A 23,897-nucleotide genomic window follows, 5' to 3' on the forward strand; every position below is an offset into this window, starting at 1 on the left:
CCCCTTAGCAGTGAGCTGTATATCTAGAATATTCTATTTACATAGTGATGTCCAGTACAACTTAGAAACATTTTCAAATCATTTTTACCGAAATTGATCAGTGACAAAAAAAAAAAAAAAGACTATTTCCTTTTCCCTTTTGAAAGAGGCAAGATTTTACTGGACACTTCCTATTACTCCCTAAGTTTTGTAAGTCTTTGGCACTGTGAGATAAGAGTTGGAAGGCTGAAAAACTGCTACCTAGAAGCATAGAATCTAAAGAAGACAGGTAAAAAACACTAGCAACAAAAGCACAAGGTAAAAATTAATTTCATTTTAGCAGCTAATAGAAACAGCCCTTCTGAGCACTTCCCAGCCTGAAGAAATGATTGTCTTTTATTAAGTATTTCCTCCCACTCACTGAGATACTTATGAGTTAAAAAACAGCAGGGAAACTAACAAACATGCTTCCTTTTTTAAAAAAGAAAAAAAAAAAAAAAGCAAAAACTGTTGGTTTGATACAACCCCGCCAGGGCTGGGAGGCCCAGGTTACACAGTGCTGTCAAGGAAACCAAAATAAAACAGAAGTAGGCTGTGCATGAATCACGCAGTATGTTAGAAGAATGATCCATGGAGGAATGCGCTGGGTAGGGTGGGTGTAACTGCTCACAGAGCTGTGTTCTGTGAACCACTGCCACGGGAAGCTTTCTCGAAAGGTCTCAGGTGTCTTTGGTGACCTGAAGCTATGATCACGGTCAGTGAGTGAAGTGGCCCAGGGAGACGAGAACACTCGTAAGTGACAGCTACCACACAGTTACAGTGTTGGAGCTGGAAGTCAAGTACTGTTAGTCTGTGTAACTTGTCCTCAAATTAAGGGATTCCATCAACTTCCTAGTTGTTTCTGGACTTCAACATGACATAGGATACGTGAAGAAATTTTAGGTACTATGTAAAAAAAATACAAATTAATATTATGTTCCAGATTCTCTCATAACTGTACCACACAATGAACAGTCTTAGCCACCTCTCCAATCAGCAGTATGCCTGGACTGTTTTTCTACCAGTCAGTAATTGTCTTCCTGTGTATGCATGCAATCTATGCCAAAATATTTAGCAGATTCTCTGGAATTTAGCTGGCACTGAGTGAAAACTGGCTTTCTTTCTGTCCTTCCAGGGGTAAAATAAGTATAAATAGAGGCTATGGGGAATTTTGATACACAATTTCTCTACCAATAATTTTACTGGAAATAAAAATATAACCACACTCCAAGGAAAGGGTGGCATGTGTTTTTTTCCCTATAGTTATTTCAGCAGCCCCATGAGGTGCTATGGCAATCCTCACTTTGCAGATCAGGGAGATGGACCTACTGAAGGATGGAGGGTCTAGGCCACAGCTGGCCAGTGCCCAATCCAGGATTTCAGCTCCAGCAAAGAGACCACAGCTATTAAGAACTTGTTTTGTTCTGCCTCTTATCTGGCTGAAGCATTCTGGTTGGGTTTTATTTCTTGCTTCTTGATTTGTGACCTCACAAACCTTTGGAAGAAGCTCCAGGCATTTTTGAGACTTCTAAGTAGCTGCTATCAATGTCATTATCTGGGGTTGAAAGGTTCATTTTTTTTCTCCCTAGAATCCGTAAGCAATCCAATTTACAGGGGAAATGGACAAAACAAACAAACAAAACAGAAAATAAAGCAACAACAACAAAAACCCCAAGCCAAAAAACTTTAAACCCCCACAGTTCCGTAGATCAATATTGACCACTAAAACTTACAACGAACAATATTTTGTCATGGAAGTTAGGATCAGAATAAATTTTCAACTGAAAGGCTCTTAAGTAATCACATAAAAGATAGATTGTATACCTGCAGAAAACCACACCCGATTCTATAAACATGTCTACTTCAGTTAGATTCCAAAATGGTCGTAAAAAAGACCTGCAAGCCTCATCATGCTTTCTAAGTCTTCAAAGTTTTATCTTAGGACAGAAACTCAGGCAATAAAAGTTAGGTAAAATCCCATATTAGCAGTCTCCCTTGCCACTGACAAAGCAGCACTGTGAAGGCACTTACAAAGAAAAGGCTAAAAATGCTATATTAATACCAGCCCCTCCATCAAAAATAGAAACAAACAAACAAAACAAATATGAGAAGAAGAAGAATGCTGAGAGACAATTGTAAAAAACAGAAAATAATGGTGAAAGGGACTGAGTTGAAATTATAGGTGAATTGGATAGAGTTGGTTAAGCAGCACATAGCTTCGCTGTTCATTTTTGCATGTTTTAGAAGGACAGAACGGACGGCTAGTAGAATAGCAAGCCCTTGTTTAAGAGGGCTACTGTGCTGGTGGTCTTCACATAGTTAAAGCTAGAGAAGGATCCATGTTGCCTTAATCGCCAGAGTATTTGACAAGTGTTCTTCAGGTTACAGCAGCTTGGGGTCTCAAGGTTCTTCCTATTAAAACATTCTGTGAACAAGGTCTGGAGAAATGGCTCGGTGGTAAAGGGCACTTGCTGCTCTTCTAGAGGATCCAATGTAGGTTTCCAGCAAGTAAGTCAGGCAGTTCAACAGCCTCTGACTCTAGGGGCCCTGAAGTCTCTGGCTTCCTTCATCACCTGCATCCATGTGCACATAACCCACACAGACATGCATGGATACTAATAGTTAAAAATAAAGTAAATCTTTAAAAATATTCTGTGAACAGAGGGGAAGTCCAAAGTAACACAGGGAAAACATAAAAAAATCTACATTTGTCTGTGTGGAACATTAAGATACCCAGGAAACAGTTAAAAAAATTCCATGAACATAAATACACTTGAACTGGGAGAACATGAATTCATGAAGATAAAAACATTAAGTCAGTAGGTGTGAAATATAGTTTTAGTTAATTACAGTCTCACCTTAATTAAGATTCCTGGTGGAGATACAAGGTGTTAATAAGTAAAGAGACATAAATTTACTAAGAGTTACATGCAGGGGTTAGATCTATCTTTTTAAAATTGTTTTAGATTAGAGGCTGTTTCAAAGGTAGAGAAAGCTCTGAGCCAGGACCTTTCTGTGTAGAGACCGTGATGGCACTCTTGGCTGGAGGCTGAGGGCTGCTGTACAAGGACCATGGAATTTCATTGCATGGCAGATGTAAAGTCTGCTTTTGACAACTCCGCTGGAATGACAGTAACAGAAAGCTTTTCCACCAGCTCTGCTGACTAAGAGAAGGCAAAGCAGTGCTTCAATGACTACCAGCTCTCAGAGGAACCTTGTCCATCTCGGCCACCAGACTCTTTCCCCGTGGGCAATTAGATCTTGATACACCTGGTTTAGCCATTTCCAAGAGTGGCTTGGTCATGGGCAGCAGTCTGACCTGCCTGGCACAGATGTTGAGTCAAGGACTTTCTCCACAACAGCTGCAAGACTGTGAGACTTCAGAGTGTAGAGAGAAAAACCCTCCACCAGCCCATGGATGATATCTAAGGGGATTAGTGACTCCTGCCAGGCTGTTTCAGTCCCCAAGTTCCTTTTTAGTTTTAATGTGTGGTCTTTCTTCTCATTCCCCAACACAATGCCATGCATTAAAGGGAAGCTGAATGAAATGAATTTGTTTCATTTTCAGACCTCATGGTTTGGATGTCCTTTGCTTCAGGGCCTTTTCATTTGAATTATGTGTATGTGTGCGTGTCTATACATGGGTATGTGCATGTGAGTGCAGTTCCCCTAGAAACCAGAGATGATCACATTCGCTAGAGTCAGAATTATAAGCAGTTGTAAGCTAATTGATATGGATTCTTGGAACTGAACTCTGGTCTACTGCAAGTGCAGTATGTGTTCTTAATTGCTGAGCCATTTCTCCAGCCCTGGATATGCTTTTATTAGAAGTATATACTTCTAAGAATTCTGATGGCAGATTTTTGCTGCCTAGAACAACAGTAAAAATTTATGCTTTTCAATGATCTGATATAGAAACTATATCAAGAAATGAGAAAGAACTAAGGGTTAGAATGTTTGCAATGAATCTCAATTAAAAAAAGAAAAATTCCAGTAAATGCACTGACCTGATATAGCATGGCTTTGAATGCCAAGTGTCTCAATCTCATGGCTAAATTTTCCTCTGCTCTGCCATAAAACAAGCCCTAGAAAACAAACAAAAAGTTCTACATTTATTCCTAACTCTCTTTGTATTCAGTTATTATATTTTCAACTGAAACAGAGAAGATAACATAAACATGGAATCCTGCCCAGTCCTGGTTAGTCAATTAAAAGTTACCTGCATCAGGTACGTGACAAGAGCAACAATGCCCAAGACGACTAACATCATGGAATAGAGTTCTGCATCATGTTTTATTGTAGTTTTATTTTTGTCTTCAAACATCTGAGAAGAAACACAGTTTCCATCAGAAGTTTGGAGGATATTGCAAACAGAAAAAAATGACCTCATTTAAAATGTCCATATATATCAGAATTCCCTACAGGAATTGCAACATAAGGGAAAAACTATGCATTTCTGGGCAAAGCATCACTATTATTATTATTATTATTATTACTATTATTATTACTATTATTTATTTTTAATATACATGATAAAATAAATTTACTTTTAATGTATCACACAAATGAGTCTTCTACTATCATAGTATTTTTCCTTTTTATTATTATTTGAATTTTGTTTCTTTTTCTCCCTCCCTCCCTCCTTTCCTCCCTGCTTTGGGTATATGTGTGTGAATTTGGGCATTTGTGTATAGGCCAGAGGTCAACTTTGGTAGTGGTTTTTGCCACGTTGAGGCAGGGCCTCTTCTGTTTCTCTACCTCAATTCTAGGCTAGCCATGCCTCAGTTTCCTGCCTATGCTCCTGTCTCTGCCTCAGATCTTGCCATAGAGTGCTGGATTACAGATGTGCACCACATTTGGCTCTTAATGGGGTTTCTGGGGGTCAAATTCAGGTTGTCAGATTTGTGAGGTAAGCACTTTTACCCACTGAGACAGTTTTCTGACCCTGTAGCATTTTTTCAATTAGATCAGCAGTTTGAATTATTATTTCTAGTAACTTTTAGTAACTCACATTTCTTAATATTCATCTAAAGTGACACATTTGTATGTGCCCCTAGAAGTTGTTCACAAAGTTAAGTGTTAGACACAAATATTGGCATGGAATGTTCTGTGCACAGGGCAGCTGAAGACAATGTGGGTCAGTGATTTCCTGAACCAGTCCACTCTTCTGGGGTTTTGGCACAATCCCAAACTTGTATTCTCTATCCCTGAGCTGGCTGGTAATAAAAATTTGTCATTGTTTGGACAGGTTGGGAATAGAGAAGCTGTAGCTGTCTCTTTTATTGCTTCAGTGCTTAGGAATGCTGCTACAGCACTGGAGTCAGAATTTCTTTACAGCTCATCCAGCCAGCAGGGTCCAGCTGAACATTGTGAGACAGCTATGGCTCATCTCCCAGGCATGGGAGCTGTTTTTCCTACCATGGACCCTGTCCTAGGGATGAGCCACTGAAAGTTCTGTGTTCTCTGACAATGCTTAACTTGTTAAAAGCATAATAAACAAGTGAGTTTTACTTACAGTGACTAATTTTGCAAAGACGACAGAAAACACTGGGTGAACAGATCCATTTAGGAGAGAAGCCAGCATTCCCAGAACCACAAAAGGCCATTCAGACTTGTTTAATTTAAATATTTTTAATAGAGAAACTTCAGGAAGACTTGCCTATAAATAAAACAAGTTGGTTGAGAACAGCATCAGTGAGGACATTGTGGAACCCAGAGAGGTGAGGCAGGACAGATGGAAGCAACCAGAATGTAGCAAACATAGCATGATGGCGGTGTACAATTGTATTTAGTTAGAAAAATTTATCACTGCTATTACTAATGATGAACCTGAAACATAAAGGAATCATACACCAGAGTGATGATTTGTACAGTGTCAGCTTTTGAAATTCCACCCAGTTGCTAGCTATCACCAAGTACAAATTGGGACAGGAGAGATGGCTCAGTGGTTGAGAACCAGGGTGTGATTCCCAGAACGTGCATGAGAGCTCATAACTACCTGTAACTCCAATGCCAGGGGACCTGACCTACTTAGGCACTGTATACATGTGATACACAAACATACATGCAGGAAAAAAACATATACATAAAAAATTAAAAAGAAAGCACATATTAGGTCACATGTCAGATAGCTAGGAATCACAAGAAATAACAGAGTCAATTTTCCTTAATCTTGTTAGACTGGATTCAATATCACGCTCTAATCAAGGGTTAGGGTGAGGCAGGAAGTCAGCAGAGAAAGTACAGGAGGTCAATGTCTTACTAGGAATTTTAGCCTTGAAATTGTTCCAGTTTGGATGTGTGTTACGGTGTGAGGGCATGTATACTGTAAGTACACAGGCTATGTGCTCAGAGCTAAGACTAAGTGAAGGTGTCCCACGGAGTACAAGTGAGACAGCCAGGAAAACTGTTTTTACCTTCATTGCATGTTTGATATTGAATTACTATTTAGCTGTCATGTATTCAGAAACATTTTACTGTTGTCATTTTTAATTTTTTTTTTTGTGATCTCAGCATTCAGTTCAGTGCCCCCACATGCAGTTATGAGTCACAGTTTCAAAAGGTGGATTTCTTTTCCCTCTAGGATTAAAAAAAAAAAAAGATGCAGGTTTTAAAATAAGAAGTAGGCTGGATGGTGGTGACACTCGTCTTTAATCTCAGCACTTGGGAGGCAGAGGCAGGTGGATCTCTGTAAGTTCCAGGCCAGCCTGCTCTACAGAGTGAGTTCCAGGACAGCCAGGACTGTCACACAGAGAAATCCTGTCTTGAAAAACAACAACAACAACAACAACAACAATAACAACAACAACAAAACACACCACACACACAAAAAGAGTATTGCTTAAACAGTGTTAACAAGACAGAAAAGAATAAAATGAAATAAGACTAAATCAAAATGAAACATCTCTATAAAATCATGAGTAATGCCATATATTACAGATTGTAGAGTATCTTAAGATAACCTGATATAAAAAATGAAATAGTCATTTTCTGTAGAGACACAAATCTGTGTGATAAAGTTAAAAATCTCCCAAAGAATTAAAAATTTCATTAGATCTATTTTTGAACTTTATTGAGTTATAATTTGCATATAGCCAGTTGCACATAATATTTGCTTATAGTCAACTGCACATATGTGTGTAGTTAGCGAGTTTGGAAGTAGCTAGTTATTGATGGGAATATTAACACAGTTATGATAATTAACACTACTGCTTCCCTGGAAGGTTCCTCTTGACTTTTGCAAGCCAGTTCTCTCCAGCCCTCTTGGTTGCCAGTCCAGCTCCTTCATCCTGTGCCCACCCCTGCAACTTACATCATGTTCCTGTCTGTTCACATTTTTCCTCTTTGTTCTGACCTTGTAAAGCGGTGCTGCTCTTTCTTTCTTTCTTTCTTTCTTTCTTTCTTTCTTTCTTTCTTTCTTTCTTTCTTTCTATCTATCATCTATCTATCTATCTGTCTATCATCTATGTATCCATCTATCTATCTATCATCTATGTATCTATCTATCTATCATCTATGTATCTATCTATCTATCATCTATGTATCTATGTATCTATCTATCTATCATCTATGTATCCATCTATCTATCTATCTATCTATCTATCATCTATGTATCTATGTATCTATCTATCTATCTATCTATCTATCTATCTATCCATCCATCCATCCATCTATTTTGATGCTTTGGAGTTTTTAAATTTAGCCTGAGTTCAGTCCTACAGCAGATAAGTGGTTTGTAAATACTTTCAGTTTATGGTTTATCCTGTTGCTTAAATCTGTTTTATAAATGGAAATGTTCTTCATTCTAATAATGTCTGATTTATTATTATTTTTTCAGTAGGTTTTTGGTAATACGTGTAGGAAAACTTAGTCATAAAGGTTTTCTACTGGGTATTCTCACATAAATTCAATGTTTTTACATTAGTAATATCTCGTGTGTGTGTGTGTGTGTGTGTGTGTGTGTGTGTCTACATGTACACTTGCCACAGGGTATATGTGGTAGTCAGAGGACAACTTACAGGAGCCTGTTCTGTCTTCTACCATGTGGGTGCTGGGGATTGAACTTGGGTAATCGAAAGACTTTACCCACTAAACCATCTTGTCAGTTATTTTTGTTTTGTTTTATTTTACTACTGATTTTTTAGTAAATGCTAGATGTTGTAAATTTTACTTTGTTGGATACTTGAAATAAATGAAAATTTCTTTGGTATCCATCGATGACATTCACAGTTATTGACAATCTGACAATAGTTTATTTCTTATATTCAGAAAGTAATGTGAAACCTTTCCCAAGGGCTAATGGGAAAAGTTCTGATTTTTTTTTTCTCATTCAGATTAATGACCTCTGATTTCTATTCGGGGATCTTCTGTGAACTTGTGGACTATATACTTAAAAAAAATAAACAAAACAAAAAACCCCTAAACAAACCAAAAACAAACAACAACAACCCCCCAATCTCAAAGAAAGAATAGGATTCAAAATTGAAAATTATTTTTCTTTAAAAATTTAAAAATTAATTTTACTAATTTATTTTGCCCACATGCCTGCATGTGTGTGCATTCACAAGCTTGCCTGTGCTGGTGTGCACATGTGTCTGGTAGAGAGGCAAGCCCCTTTACCTGCTGAGCTGTCTTGTTGGCCTGGAGATTATTATGTGTTTATTTATACAAACGAACCTTTACAAAAATAAAAGTGATAGAAAAGAGGGGGGAAGTGTAAAAAAAAAAAAAAGGAATGGGTTGTATCTTAAGTGAAACAACTGATTGGCTGTGTCACTTAGGGCATCAGAAGGGCTGAGGTATGCATGCAATCCAGAGCTCAGGCAGATAACTGACAGATGAGCGGGAGAAGGTGGGCTGGGAGATGGCAGGAAGAGGTTAGTGTGCTTTAATCTGAACTGTTTTGTTAGTCCTAGAGAGAGGAATGGCTTTTCTAGGTAGTGTGGGCCCAGGATAGCTGTTGGGTGATTGGCAGCTGGAGGCTAAGGAAACTGAAGCCACCACACAGGAACTGGCTAGATGAGGGACTTCTGTTTGCAGGTAACAAGTAGAAAACAGCACACACTGGCCAGTAAGTAAGGTGGGACTGGGGAGAGGGCAAGCTCTGGAGATCAGGGAGTCAATCAGGTGAAGGGAAGCACTTTTGATAAGAATGGCTGGCTGGTTGGTTGTTTTTGTTTGTTTGTTTGTTTGTCTGTTTTTCCAACTTGGCACAAGCCAGAACCATTTGGGGGAACCTCAACTGAGAAAATGCCTCCAACAGATTGGCCTGCAGGCAAGTCTGGGGTAGGTGCATATTCGTGTGGGCGGTCCCAGCTCACTGCGGGCAGTGCCACCCCAGGGCGGGAGGTTGTATAAGAAAACGAACTGGGCAAGCCATGGGGAGCAAGACAGTAAGCAGCTTCCATGGCCTCTGCTTCAGTTCCTGCCTCTAGGCTCCTGCCTTTAGTTCCTATCCTGATCTCCCTTCAATGATGGACTACAACTGTAGGCTGAAATAAACCCCTTTCTCTCCAAGTTCCTTTTGAGCATGGCGCTTATCATGGCATTAGACAACTAACCAGGGAAGGCATTGAGAACATTCAGTTGTGGATCTGGAGCTTGAGGTGGGTTAAGAGGAAGGAGTTAAATTGTGATAGAGAAATGATACAGGGTAAGGTAGTGACCGAAGAGAATACCAGTGGTGTCAGGGTCAGGGAGGGATAAAGCAGGGCGACCTTTGTACTGGGAGTAGGGAGGAGAACGCTGGGGACAAGTATCCCTAGCCAAGGGAGCTGGGTCTGAGGTCAGAACTGTACATGCATGCTTGTTTGCCTCCAGGCCGTTGTGGCAGGAGTGGCCAGTGAAAGAGGCATTGAGATTAGTTAGAAACCCATCTCCACCAGGATCATGTGCAGAGAAAGTAGCATGTAAATGACCATGATACTGGGCGGTTGCAACTCTCAAGCTCACTTCCATTCTTAGGTGGGCCTTTTCCTTCCTTAATAGTTGGTTTGGATTTCTATGACTATTTACTTGTTGCTGGTCCAGTTCTGTGTTCTGAGACATAGGGACCTGGAAATCCCATTGGATGCCCCTAGACTCAGATCTACAACGTCCTGATCCCATTTAATCTGGGATAGCCCTGGTGGTGTGTTCCACACTTCAAGCTGCTGTTTTAACCCATGGTTTGCCTTTTAGGAAGGAACAGCATGTTTTCATGATATTTTTTTTTTCTCCCCAACAAAGAGCTTTGACATAAATGTGGTTCATTAATGACCTCCTTAATGTCAGGGGAAAGTGAGAGCAAATGTTTTGTGAACTTAATGGCACAGCACTATTTTACTGTCAATCAACTATAAATTTTATAAGGATTAATTGGGCACTGGAGAACATGTGTACAAGCACTTTGATAGATGACCCCATTACCTTTTGATGGTGAATGGCTTCCTCAGACTGATCAGCACAGGGGAACTTGGTGCTGCTCACATCACACAGAGAAATGGAGCTGTTATTTCCTTCAGAGGAACATGTCTTTGACTCCATTTGTTCATCAGCTTTTTTAATACCCTTAAATGAAAAATGTATAGGCTGTCATAGCGATGCCTTAAAAACACAGAGGTAGGGTTAGGGAGATAGATAGCTCAGCTGATGAAGCGCTTGCCCGGCAAGCATGAGGACCAACTTTGGTCTCCAGAACTCGTTTAAAAAAGCCAGGCAAGATGGAAGGGGAGGCGAAAGGGTGCTGCAGGATGGGTTGTGAGTTGGGGCAGGGAAGCAGCTGGGGAGTGAAGATGTGAGGGATAGACAGAGATAAGTCGATCCTCGGGGTTTGTTAGCTAGCTACTCTAGCCTACTTGGTAAGTTCTAGGCCAGTTAGAGTCTTCCTTAAAAACAAACAAGCAAACATAAATACACATGTACACACAGACACAGACACAGACACACACACACACATACACACACACACACACACACACACACACACACACACACACACACACACACAGAGGAAAAAATACAAAGGTACTTGTTATGTCACTGTAAAGTTTGGGTGTCTGTGGCCAGGACCTGAGATCTTAGGAGACAATAATACTTTCCTGCCCAGCAGCCACAGCACAAATCCAGACTGAGATCTCCAAGCAAAATGGGGGTGTATGCATTGGGGCTCACTGAGAATAAAAAAATACAGAGAAATCACACTAACCACAAACAAAGAGTTAAAATATAGATTAGGGTTAAATTCTAAGCCAGATTGAACTGGACCTAGTTTTTCTTATAATTCAGGGCAATTTTAGCGAAACCCAAGCAGCATCCTCCATTGATCTAAGGGAAAGAGTGTATTTGTGACTGCACTAGAACAGCAGCTGAGAGAAGGACAGGGAGATGGAGGCAGGATCAGGTGGGCAGAGATTGTGTGCACAGGACCACATTCCAGGGATGCTCAGATTCCTCAGTAATCTGAACAGTTAATGAATCACATGATGGCACAGTGAACTTTAACCAGACTGTCTTGCCATTAACATCTGTAATCACAAACTCTTTTTACGCTATCACCTTCTTTTCTGTTATTTTTTCTACTGTGGGAGAAATCTTGTATTTGACTAAATTTTTTCCTTCAGGAGCTATTTAATTTGTGGAAAATTTACAATAGAATTCAACCTGCTTTCATAGTAAAGTTTTCTAAGGAGGAATTCTATTATGGGTCAAAGACAGTTGAGTTTGCTAAGGCGCTACCTAGACAAAAGAATAATGAGGGTGGGGCAGGTAGAGACAGGAGAAAGGAAGGTTAAGGGCCAACCAAAACTAAGGATGTCTGCAAAGTCCTTATGGAAACCTATTGCTTTGTAAGACAACTAAGAAATACAATTTAAGAAAAAGGAGTTTGAACGGATGTACCCTGCATGGGAAAATGAAAATCTTAGTGCCACACCTCCTTACAACTCAAAGAGCCCCCAGGCATCTACAAAACAATACATGCTGTCATCATTGCTCTTGGTTGCTCACCAGAACTAGATAGTAAGACCCTATTGTTGAAGATAAAACTTATTTGATTGTAAGACATAGAGAAACCAATCTGAGACTGACCTGAGAATGTCCTTTCTGCTGGCTAGCTTCCCTGGTGCTGGACGGCTTTAAACAGGAAGGTGATTGGTGGTGGCTTTAAACAGGAAGGCAGCAGTAGTCCCAGCACTGTATCCTGAGTACTACAATACTGACCTGGGGTAACCAACTGCTTTTTTTTCTGGGTATGAGGCCTGGACACAGGAGGGAATTATTGTCTAACAGAAAACATGCTCAGAAGCCCATGGATTTACTGGGTTACAAAAACAAAAAGAAAGAGAAGGAAAAGAAAGAACAGGACATGAAGATGGGAGGCGGATGTTGAGTATGTTGGGAGGTTGGGGTAGATAGGAATTGAGATACATTGTATACATGTACAAAACTGTCAAAGTACAAATAAAAGATATTCTAAAAAGTGCATCTGAGCCAGGCTGGGAGTGGCACATGCCTTTAATCCCAGTACTCTATGGGTTCAAGACCAGACTGGTTTACAGAGTAAGTTCCAGGACAGCTAAGGCTACACACTGAGCTAGTCTCAAAAGACAAACAAAAAGAAAATAAAACAAAGACAAATTGCATCTGTATTGCATTAATTTTTTTAGATTTATTTATTTATGATTTTTTTTTTGCTTGAATGCATATGTATGTGCTCCTGGTGCCATGGAGGTCAAGAGGGGGCATCAGATCCCATGTAACTGGAGTTCTAGTATTTATGAACCACCACACCAGTGCTTAGAACAGAGCCTGGGTCCTTTGTGAGCCACGGGTGCTGTTACCCAGGACGAGGCCATCTCCCTAGTTCCTCTATACTTGACTTCCGCTTGTGCAGGAATAATTCCAAATACTTATATGAATTATCTCATTATTAATTAATTGATTACTGCATTTCCCTCAGGTTAGGGATTAGAAAACAGAAGCAGAATGAATTTAAGACACTTTATCCCAGGCTCTAAAAGCGTGACCTCAGCTGGCAGTGACAGCAACTCATTCCTTAGCTACCATGCTGTCCTGCTTCTCAAGCGTTCTTTTCTTCCCTTTTCCCATGTGTATGTCCTCTCTCTCTGCTCTCTCTCTGTCTCTCTCTGTGTATGGATGGGTATGGTGTGGTGTGGTTTGTCTTTGTGCTTGTGAATGTGGAGGTCCAAGGCCAACAGTGGGAAACTTCCTTGATCATTCTCCACCTTATTCATTTAGCAGGGTCTCTCAGTTGAACCCAGAGAGTTTAGAATAGTTGGGCAGTTGTGTACTGGGGACTCTGTCTCTTCTGCAATTATAGCCACTTATCCCAACACACACACACAGACACACAGACACACACACACACACACACACACACACACACACACACACACACACACACACGGGAATCTGGCCTTACAGCCCCACCCACTGGTAGTAATCTGTAATTACAGAGGTCTGCCACACTGGTGGGAATTTGGAATTACAGCCCCCCATATTGGTGAGATTCTGGACTTACAGTTCCCTCTCCCAACACTGGAGAGGAACTGAAATTTCAGGGGTCTGACACACTGGAGGGGATCTGGAATTATGTGTTGGGTGGGCGTGGGGGGGTACCACACTGGTGGGAATCTGGAATCTGGGCCTCACACTTGCAAAGCAATACTCCCCTCCCATGAGCTATCTACCCTTTTCTCATATTTTCTTAGCTTTGTCATTGTGATGGTTGTGAACCTTCAGAATGACTAATTATGACACTATGAGCAACAGTGGCAAATAAAAGCACCCAGAATTTGAAAAAAAAGAGTCACTTACTCACGTGGATTCACTGAGCATTAAGAATTCATTGTATTCTATCTGAATTGACACAATTTTGGCTATCTGAGAATACTAATCTACTTCAAAGAAGGTGTTAACATATTTTACATAGCTGTAATTTTCCCACATTTCAAAAACCTTTAACTCAAGACCTAGTGATGGACTTTCAGTTTAATAATAGTGAAAAACTAAAGATATGTTGAAAGACCCAGCACCAATGGTGGGAGGGCCAAGTCCTTGTGATGGAGGAAAAAAAAAAAGAAAAAGAAAAAAAGAAAAGAAAAGGAAAGCCTAAGTGTAACGGTTCTTAAAGATCTCAAAAAGTGATGGATTTGACCTCAATTATGTCCTTTTCTCACTAGTTATACTGGTTTGGAAATACTGAACTTAGTAACTTTATCAGCTGATGCCTCTCAGATAGTGGTGGGTTGTGACCTTCTTGGTGGTCACATATCATATATCCTGCATATCAGATATTTACATTATGATTCATAACAGTAGCCAAATTACAGTTATAAAGTAGCAATTAAATGATTTTATGGCTGGGGGTCATCACAACATGAGGAACTGTATTAAAGGGTCACAGCATTAGGAAAGTTAAGAATCATGGCTCTAAGGGATGAAAAATGATGCAAATTCGGTGTCCAGCAACACCCCACTTTTATTTATTTATTTACTTATTTAATTTTGGCTTTTGGAGATAGTGTTTCTGGGTATAGCTCTGGCTGTCTTGGAACTCTTTCTGTAGACTAAGCTGCCCTTGAACTCACAGAGATCAACCTTCCTCTACCTCCCAAGTACTGGAATTAAAGGTGTTCGCCACCACGGCCTGTCTTTTTCTTTTTAAAGGAAACACAGAATATGGGCAAATATGAAATAAAATCAAAATCAAGTAGTTAATCAATTTGATTGTATTTTCTTCCTGTTTTGCTTCTTTTTTTAGTGTGCATACGTGTGTGTGTGTGTGTGTGTGTGTAGGACAGAGGTTAAAACCAAGTAGATCCATCTGTTGCCCTCCATCTTACTTTTGAGATAGGGTCTTTCATTGAGCCTGGGTTCATGTGTTTGGCTAGATCATCTGGCCAATGAGCTCCAGAGATCTGCCTGTAACTGCCCATCTTAGAGCTGGAGCTACTGTGTCCAGTTTTTACATGGTGTTAGGGACCTGGATTTAGGTCCTCATGCTTACATGACAGGCATGTTATTGACTGAGACATCTTCCCAGCACCCCCTCCACTTTAAAAACAAAACAACAACAAAAACAACCAGAGTCTCAGTATGTGTCCCAGGTTGGCCTTGAACTCACAAAGATCCTTGTGTTTCTACCTCCTGAGTGCTGGGATTATAGGCCTGAGCTACCATGCTCTGTTTAAGATTGTATTTATGTTTTGTTTTCACTACTTTTTAGATTATGTTAAACAACACCTTACTTACTGTAGTGGACAAAGTTAGAGTTTACAGTTTTCTTTACAAACTTGAAGAGGAGATAAAGATCCATAGATTTCTTTAAACAACACCTTACTTACTGTAGTGGACAAAGTTAGAGTTTACAGTTTTCTTTACAAACTTGAAGAGGAGATAAAGACCCATAGATTTCTTTTTTTTTCCTAGTTTGCAAAATAATAATCTAGACATCAAAGATAGGGCCAAACAGTTGAAGAAGTAAAATAGGAAAATTTGAAGAAGAAAATAAATGGGAAAAGATTGAAGTTATTTACCCACTGAAGAGCCTTTAGGAAGAAACCTGTCTTCTAGAATCAGAGAAGGCAGGAGTAAAAACGGGGGTGGTTTAGGGCTTAATTCCCATTATGTCTACTGATGTACCTTGAGGAAGGAGCTGTGTAAAATCCAACGTGGTGGATCTCGCCACATGAGACATGTGGACCCTGAAGAATGAGAAGTGGCCACTTTATCCTGCCCCTTTGACTGCCCAATATGAGCTCTGTATCCTACCTACGAGGATGTGAATGTAGGGAGCAGAGTTTGTGAGTATGTGTGCTCATTCCACAGATACTTATTGAGTTCCACCACATGGCGTGTACTGTGTTAGGTGTACTCTGCATCTTAAAGCCCTGGCCCTTCTGCCTGGCTTTTATCTTTCTGCATGGAAGGCTGATCTTTTCCTTTCAGTTGTACAAGGAAGTGTTTGTTTTTGTCTTTTTTATCTCTGCACTACTGTCTCATCACTCTGGCCTTCTTTTGTTTTACCCCCAACTTTGTAGCCTTCTAAGTGCTTCCTTGGGGAATGTAACCCTGTCCCCATTGGTCCTGCTTCCTATGTTATAAAGAAACATGCAAATGTAACACCCTGTAAACACTACCTGTGCCATGGCCAGTGAGTAATACAGCCCCCGCTTTGCCATTAGTTCAGCATGGGTCCCTTTCTCTGCCACCATGCCGTCCTTCATAGTCACAATCAGGTCTGCCCCACGAATAGTGGCAAGGCGGTGTGCTATCACAATTGTAGTCCGACCTTTGCTTGCCTACCAAACAGAAGAGGTGGTAAATAAACAGAAGAGTATTAGAAATAGCCTCTGCAATAGTCAGGACAACTTATTTCTCACAATGAATCTTATCCTGGGATATAGAAAAATCAGAATATTTAGCAGATTAGAAAGGGCAGTAGAAATTAGGATATAAAAAGTATTCCAAGTGGTGGGTTTTTTTGTTTTGTTTTGTTTTGTTTTGTTTTTCTCTGTGGCTTTGGAGACTGTCCTGGGACTAGCTCTTGTAGACCAGGCTGGCCTTGTACTCACAGAGATCTGCCTGCCTCTGCCTTCCAAGTGCTGGGATTAAAGGCATGTGTTACCACCAATGTTTTTTTTTTTTTTTAAATAAACCATAGTATCTTAGCATTAACAAGAAACCTAACAAGAAAAGTTTAGCTGTCTAACCATAAGAGCCAAAAGGATCTAAGATTTAAATTCATTGTCATTTCTCAAATGAGCATGTTCTTGAACAAGTTTTGTGCAGACTCAAGGTAAAATATGTTTAAAAACAATCACAAGCATATAGAAAGGTACACATGAGGTCACTGATAGATACATGTCAAACTGAATCCATCAGATCACATGGACAGGTCATTGCCAGCATTTAGAAACCATCACTTGCCCTCTCCTGTCACTGCCACTGCTTATGCACCAAAGACGACCACGATCTTAGTCTCAGTAACACTGGCTCGATCTCTGTCTCTCTCTCCTCTCTCTCTGTATTTATGTAATGGAATCTGCAGTCTATACTCTTACTAACTGAGCCATCTCATTGGCCCCATATTTGCCCATTTGCTAAGAATATATAGGTAGTCCATAAACAAGCACATATATATGCATACACATATATGATTGTATGTCTATATACATGTGTGTATAAGTGCATGCACGTTTTATATCAACCAACCCAACTAGGAAAGCAGAAATGTAATAATATGGGTTAGTAACGAGGAATTAAATGTGCCATTCAGAAGTGAGGCTAGGTCACTGAGTGATGTCAAAATCATTCTAAAGTCTCGCAGTTTCCAGAACTGTTTGAGTAAGGTAACTGGCAGTCAATGCTTCTCTACTTTAAGTGAAATTGTGTTAATGTGAATACCCTGGGGAGGCACTAAAGAAGAAAAGTGATTAATGAGAAGAATCCCAATAGTGTGAATGCAAAAAGCTAAAGATGCCCACTGCTTGCTTCTGTTGTTGCTGTGGGAAGGTGAGACCTGCTGGAATGGAATGGTGTATAGACAGATTGATGGCTTGCAAAGTGTGTGTGTGTGTGTGTGTGTGCGCGTGCGCGCGCATGCGTGTGCGCGCACACACACGCGCGCGCGCGCGCACACACACACACACACACAGGCACATGCCTGTGTGTTTAATGTCAGCTATAGCATTTATTTTTCCAAATCACACCCTGGATTCATACCAGAGGAACTTTGGGGACTACCAGCTGGTATCCAAGGAAATCCAAATCTGTATTTTCTTGTACTTAAAAACAGCAGTGAATCAGGAGTGTGGGATTCAAAAAAAGATTCTGTCCACTTACCTTCTCCAGTGCAGTTTGAACTACTGACTCACTCTCTGTGTCAAGGGCAGATGTAGCCTCATCTAAGATCAGAATTTTGGGGTTTCGAACTAGCGCTCGTGCAATGGCGATTCTCTGTTTCTGGCCTCCACTCATTTGAGCTCCCTTTTCCCCCACCAGTGTATTAAATTTCTAGTGAGACAGAGAGAAAAAAAAAGCACAAATATAGAAGGGTGATTAAATGACTTGAAGAGGAAATGACAAGCACATTTGTGTTTTGATACCAGCTTAATGACAGCTCTAGCCTGGCCATTCATAATCTTTGATTTGATCATTATGAAAACAAACATCTCTGAGAAAAGTTCCTGGCAAAGACAATAAGGAAAGGTAAGTTAAGACCAAACCAGATAAACAGAAACAAGGATTCTTTGAAAAACTCTTAATTGAGTTGAATTTTCAAATCTCTTGTAGATGACCTCAGAATACTTTAAAAAAAATCCATGAAGCATTCACTTTAATATAAGTGTTTGTTGGCAATTTGATAGGTTGTCTATACTTGTCCTCTTGGAGACCCTGAAAAGTAGTAAGACAAGAACGAATGCCACCTAGCAGGGTGTGGTGATGCCCACGTGTAAGCCTAGTGCTGAGGGGTCTCAGGCAGGATGACAGGAGTTCAAGACCATCCTTAAGTACACATTGAGATAAAAGCCAATCTAGACTTACAGGAGAACCTGCCTTAAAAACAAAACCAAAAGGCCAGCCAACACTCAGGTGGCAGAGGCAGGTGGGACCCTGTGAATTCAAGGCCAGTCTTTTCTACAGAGTGAGTTCCAGGACAGGAAGGGCTCTGTAGAGAGACCCTGTAAAACAAAACAAACATAGAAAGACCAAACAAACTGAACCAAAAGTAACCACAATTTCTTTTTTAAAAACCTTATTTTTTTTCCCTAAAAACATTTTTCAGTCTTGGGAAAAATTTAAGGCCCTTTCTTATTTATTTAATTCTTGATAAATATATTTTTAACAAATTGAATATTATTTTTTTATTATAATGGGATAACTTCTAGTATCTGCGATCTGTATTGGTCATATTCTGTTGGGTAATGGCACACATTTCACCAAGGATAGGAGTTTAAATACTCTTTTTATAATTTAATCTCTAGAAACTTTTTTTCTAAAAAAAAAAAATGTCAGTCTTGGGGCTGGAATGATGGCTCAAGTGGTTAAGAGTATCCGCTGCTTTTGTAGAGGACACATGTTTGGTTTCCAGCATCCACATAGTACTCACAATCACCTGTAACTCCAGTTCTCAAGGATCTGATGCCCTCTCCTGCCCTCCACGGCACATCACACATGTAGTGCAGACAAACATGACACTCATATACATAAAATAATCTTAAAAAGGATGAAAGATTTCAAAAAGAAAAAAGTCTTATTGTGGAATAATTTATGCACAATAAATGGACACATTTTATGGACACAGCCCTGCTTTTTTTGGCAAACAAGTTACTAGAGCATGCCACTGTCACCCAGTTATGAAAGTTTGTAGGTTGCAGAGCACTACTGTAACCTACAACATCTCAGGATCCTTTTCAGTCCAAACCTGACCTGGTTCAAAATATTTGTATTTGATTTTGACAGTGAAAATTTATCTATCTATCTATCTATCATCTATTTTTGAGACTATCTAGTGTAACCTAGGATAGCCTCAAATTTGCTGTGTAGCCTAGGATGATCTTTTACTGTTTTTATGTCTCCGTGCCTCCACCTCCCAAGTGTTGGGATTACAAGCAAGGGTCATAATGTCTGGATTTATATGATATGATGTTAGGAATTGAACCCAGGCTTCTTGCATGCTAGGAAAACTAGTGTGATAGTGTTGTGGGTTTTGTTTTTGTTTTTCATTTCTTTCCTTTGGTAATTTCATACACATATACAATATATTTAGATTATGTTTACCCCCTAGGACCTCACTCCATCCAACTGCCAACTCCTCCTGGACTTCCTCTGGGATTGGTTCCCAATTCAAGGCCCCTGCATCCTGCAGCTGGTCAGGTAGAGACACTTAGAACATGTTCTTGTACTGTGTGTCTAGCCTTTTTATTTTTTGGATGGTGTTTTTTGAAAGAGGGTTTTAATTTAATCCAGTTTACTTCTTTTTTTTTTCTTTGTTTCTTTCCTCCTCTTGTGGGCGCTAAGTCAGGCCCTTGTGCATGTCAGGTAAACACTCCACACAGAGTTACATCCTCAGCCTTTAGTTTGTGATATGTGGGTCCATTTCTGGAGTCTTTGCCCTGTGTCCTACATATCTTCTTATGTTTCTGTACTATTGTATTAGTTGTTTTCTTGAACTAGATGTTCTGAGTGTGTGTTAGCTTTGTAGATCTGTTTTTAAAGCTTCTTTGTCTATTCACATTTGATTTTATAAATACAAAAATATTCTAGAGTTCATCCATCATTTTCTACACATATACAAAAGACTCATGACATTCTCTGATTGGTGAAAAATCAGATTTATAGGTCAAGTTGGGAAGAATGTATAACCTTAAAAGCATTGACTCTTTAGATTAGCAAATAAAGTACAATTTATTTAGGACTTCTTTCACTATTTTGGTTAATCTTTTATTAAATATATTTTAAAGAAATTTTTATTTTGATGACATCGTGAATGCTTCAAATTTTTTTTTAAAATCACTTTTGCTAACTTTTAAAGATTCAGTTGATTTTTAAGGGAAGTTTGGGCTTATTACTTATTTTCTTTTTCTTGAAGTTTTTTTTGACAGTTTGTGTTTTTGAAGGCATTGATCCCCTTCCAAGTCGTTAAACTCGCAGGCACAGCAGGATTCATAGTAACCCCTTGTGGACAATTTTTCAGTGACTAGGATCAGTGGTCAAGAATGACCTTTCATTGCTGGTTCTCGTTCTCTTCCTCCTCCCTCCTCCCATTCTCCCCTCGTCTCCTTTTCCAACTCCCTCTTCCTCTACTTCTTTCTCATGTTTTCCCTTTTTCCCCTCTAGTTAACCCGTGGACTTCGGTATCGATCATGCTAACTTGTAGTTTCTATTTTCCTCTTTGGGTTGCAGTATTGTGATTTACCGTGAGGGGCATCTTTGTCTACAATTCTTCTAGTAAAGTAAGTACTAACTTGCAGAGTTGGGTTAAAGAGTACATGGAAACACTCCCAAAGTCTAAGTGGGAGGCAACAGAGCACTGTGCATTCTGAGGAAATTCATTGAAAGGAGTAAGAGGTCAACAAAAGGAGACATACCATTTCTCAACTACAGGAAAAGAACCTCAAGTGATATTGCTGGCCTACATGCTATGCTAATCGCTATGTTAAATCATGGCATAATAAACATTTTAAAAAAGAGTTATTTTAGTATGTCCTTCAAAAATAAAGTTTTTGTTATTGTGACCTTCTAGAATGATGGATTTTTAGATATAATTTAATTTCAAGTATTGATATATATATATATCTATCTTACTGGTTGCACCCCACAATTTTTAGGTGGTCCTAATGAACTTCAGGGAATGTAGACAAATGGCTTAAAAACTATAACACAGTGATCACTAATACATGTCTTGTTGCCAAGAATTTTAAATTTGTCACATCTTTTTACAGTTCCCCATTTCTTATGCTGTGTTCATTTTTAGGAGCTGCCCTGTCTGCCCATCCTGGCTCACCAGTTCTCACAGTGTATGTGAGCCCCCCGTTCCCACTATTAGCCACCAGGTGGCACTTCAAACTAACTTTTTTGCAGAAACCATTTCTCAGATTGTGCTCAGGATTTTCTCAAATTTCTTTGTCCGGCTTTAAGATAGCTATCACTTTCCTCTCTTCAATGTACAGTGAAATACAATAAAGTTAAATAAAATAAAACTTTTATAATTGGCCTTTTACTGACGTCTTTCTGTTTTGGACTTTAGCATGTTCCCTTCTCTGAAGATGTTGCACCCGGGAAATACTCGCCACCCATAACACACTTGGACTGTGCAGCGTGAGTTACCCTCCCCTGGGCTGTGCAGAACCCGGACGTGCTCAGAGCCCGGGCAGCATCATGCTCACCTTAGGAAAGGTCACTATGAAGTCGTAGGCATTTGCCTCCCTGGCTGCCTGCTCCATCTCCTCTTCACTGACGCCTTCGTGCCCGAACTTGATATTGTTACCGATGGTGGTCCCAAACAAAACAGGCTCTTGGCTGACCACTCCGATGTGCTTTCGGTAATGCCTCACGTTTTGGGCTCGGATGTCTTTCTCATCCACTGTGATCTACCAAGCCAAAAAAAACAAGCAGGCTGTGATGCTGTCTGAGCTCTCGGCTTTCGGCTATCTTCTTAACCCGATGAATAAACCTAGAAGTAGTATCTTAGCAAAGACTGACTGTATTTTGATAAAATACTTAAGGTATGAATAACACCAGTAGATTTTTTTTCCTGGAAAATTGGAATAAACAAATCTTTACGAAACAATCAACTGAAAATCCCATGAAACTCCAAATTTTGTGTCAATAAGATACGCATACACAAACACTGTAGGTACCACAGATGTGGTTATGGAGACAGAAACCATCAGCTTTGTTGTTTTGAGACTGATGGCGCCTGGAAGGTGCTAGCTTTTATTTCTCAATGCCTGTTGAATCACAAAAGACAAAAGTTCCCTCTACTCATTGTTTTAATTAATAGTAAGGAAGCTGTCCTCCTAGGTAGAACTGTTACCGCAGCACATTCCAGGGACAGGACTAGATGTGGCTGGCAGAGGCCCAGCTCCTCACAGCCCTGCCACTTATGTGGGAATGGACACTGTTTTTACAGTCATCCAGTGATTTATTTAGTAAATGTTAGCTTGCACTCGATGTCTATGATATTTCACACACTGCTGAAGAGTCCTGAAGCTGTTAGAAGGGGAGCATGTTGTCACAAAAGATAATTTGCAGTTCGAGACAGCCAGCTATTTAAAAGACTTTTGCACAGTATATTTTTCACAGGCTATGCCTACATGAATTTAACCCCATCAGATGTGTAAATCTCTGGTGGGTAGGCCTTCTAAATATCAACTGCCTAACCTTGCCAATCTCATGAAAATTTCATTTTGTATATGGGGCTTTTCTTTCTGTTTGTGTATGTCTGTACATGTTTGTGTGTGTGTGTGTGTGTGTGTGTGTGTGTGTGTGTGTGTGTGTGTGTGTGTGTGTGTGTGTGTGTGCACCTGTATGCATAGAGACCAATGTTTGGGTGTCTCCCTGGATTACTTTATTCCTTAGTTTTTGAGAGGGGCCTCTCAGGGAATCTGGAGCTCACCAGTTTATCCACACTGGCTGGTCAGCAAAGCCTCAGAGATCATTCTGTCTCCACCTCCCAGCACTGGGATTGCAGACGTACATCTGGCTAGCAAGCCTCAGAGGAACCCCCTCCTCCATCTTTATTTCCCTGGCACCAGGATTGCAGCTGTATCAGCCATGCATGGCCTGGCTTTAAGTGGGTGCTGGAACCACACAACAAGCCCTGAAACACTGCGCCTTCTCCCTAGTGCTTCCCACGTGGTTTTCCTAGCAGCCTGTACTTACGCAGCCTTCTTCTGGGTCATATAGCCTCTGCAGAAGCTGGACTGTTGTGCTCTTGCCACTACCACTGGGACCAACCAAAGCCATTGTCTCTCCAGATTTAATCTTGAGATTGAGACCTTTCAGAATCTGTTATGTACACAGAAAATGATACCATTAGATATGCTAGACAGTAATGTAACACAGCCAGAAAGTTAATCTGTAACTATAAACAGAAAAATTCTTATGTGGCACTTGAAAACAATTCAGGTCTCATATTTATTTGTATAATGTTTCATTTATATCTCTAATAATATAGAGTTTGGGAGTATAATATTTAAATTTTTCTCTATACAAAGAGATCTAATTTAAGAGTTAGCCAGTCACAGCAAACTGTTCACATTTTTTGCTTTTTCATTAGCATATTTTAATTGTATAAAAATAAATGGTTTCATTATGGCATTTTCTTACATGCATATAATATAGGTTGATCACATTCATCCCTCCATTGCTTT

General features: G+C 39.9%; 1 protein-coding gene across 1 annotated transcript in view; it reads right to left on the reverse strand.

Annotated features, from left to right (window-relative positions):
• The window catches only part of LOC100770292 (ATP-binding cassette sub-family B member 5), a 79,941-nt gene that overhangs the window by 32,446 nt on the left and 23,598 nt on the right, over positions 1-23,897 (reverse strand). The window contains exons 11-18 of the mRNA XM_027416418.2: positions 23,407-23,532; positions 21,909-22,112; positions 17,863-18,033; positions 16,158-16,319; positions 10,426-10,566; positions 5,534-5,677; positions 4,238-4,342; positions 4,026-4,103 (exon numbers count right to left, since the gene is read on the reverse strand). Coding sequence (XP_027272219.1) covers positions 4,026-4,103; positions 4,238-4,342; positions 5,534-5,677; positions 10,426-10,566; positions 16,158-16,319; positions 17,863-18,033; positions 21,909-22,112; positions 23,407-23,532 — 1,131 coding nt within the window. The remainder of the gene's footprint in view (positions 1-4,025; positions 4,104-4,237; positions 4,343-5,533; positions 5,678-10,425; positions 10,567-16,157; positions 16,320-17,862; positions 18,034-21,908; positions 22,113-23,406; positions 23,533-23,897) is intronic.

This window comes from Cricetulus griseus, chromosome 5, assembly GCF_003668045.3.
Source record: "Cricetulus griseus strain 17A/GY chromosome 5, alternate assembly CriGri-PICRH-1.0, whole genome shotgun sequence".
In the NCBI taxonomy this organism is placed as follows: domain Eukaryota; kingdom Metazoa; phylum Chordata; class Mammalia; order Rodentia; family Cricetidae; genus Cricetulus; species Cricetulus griseus.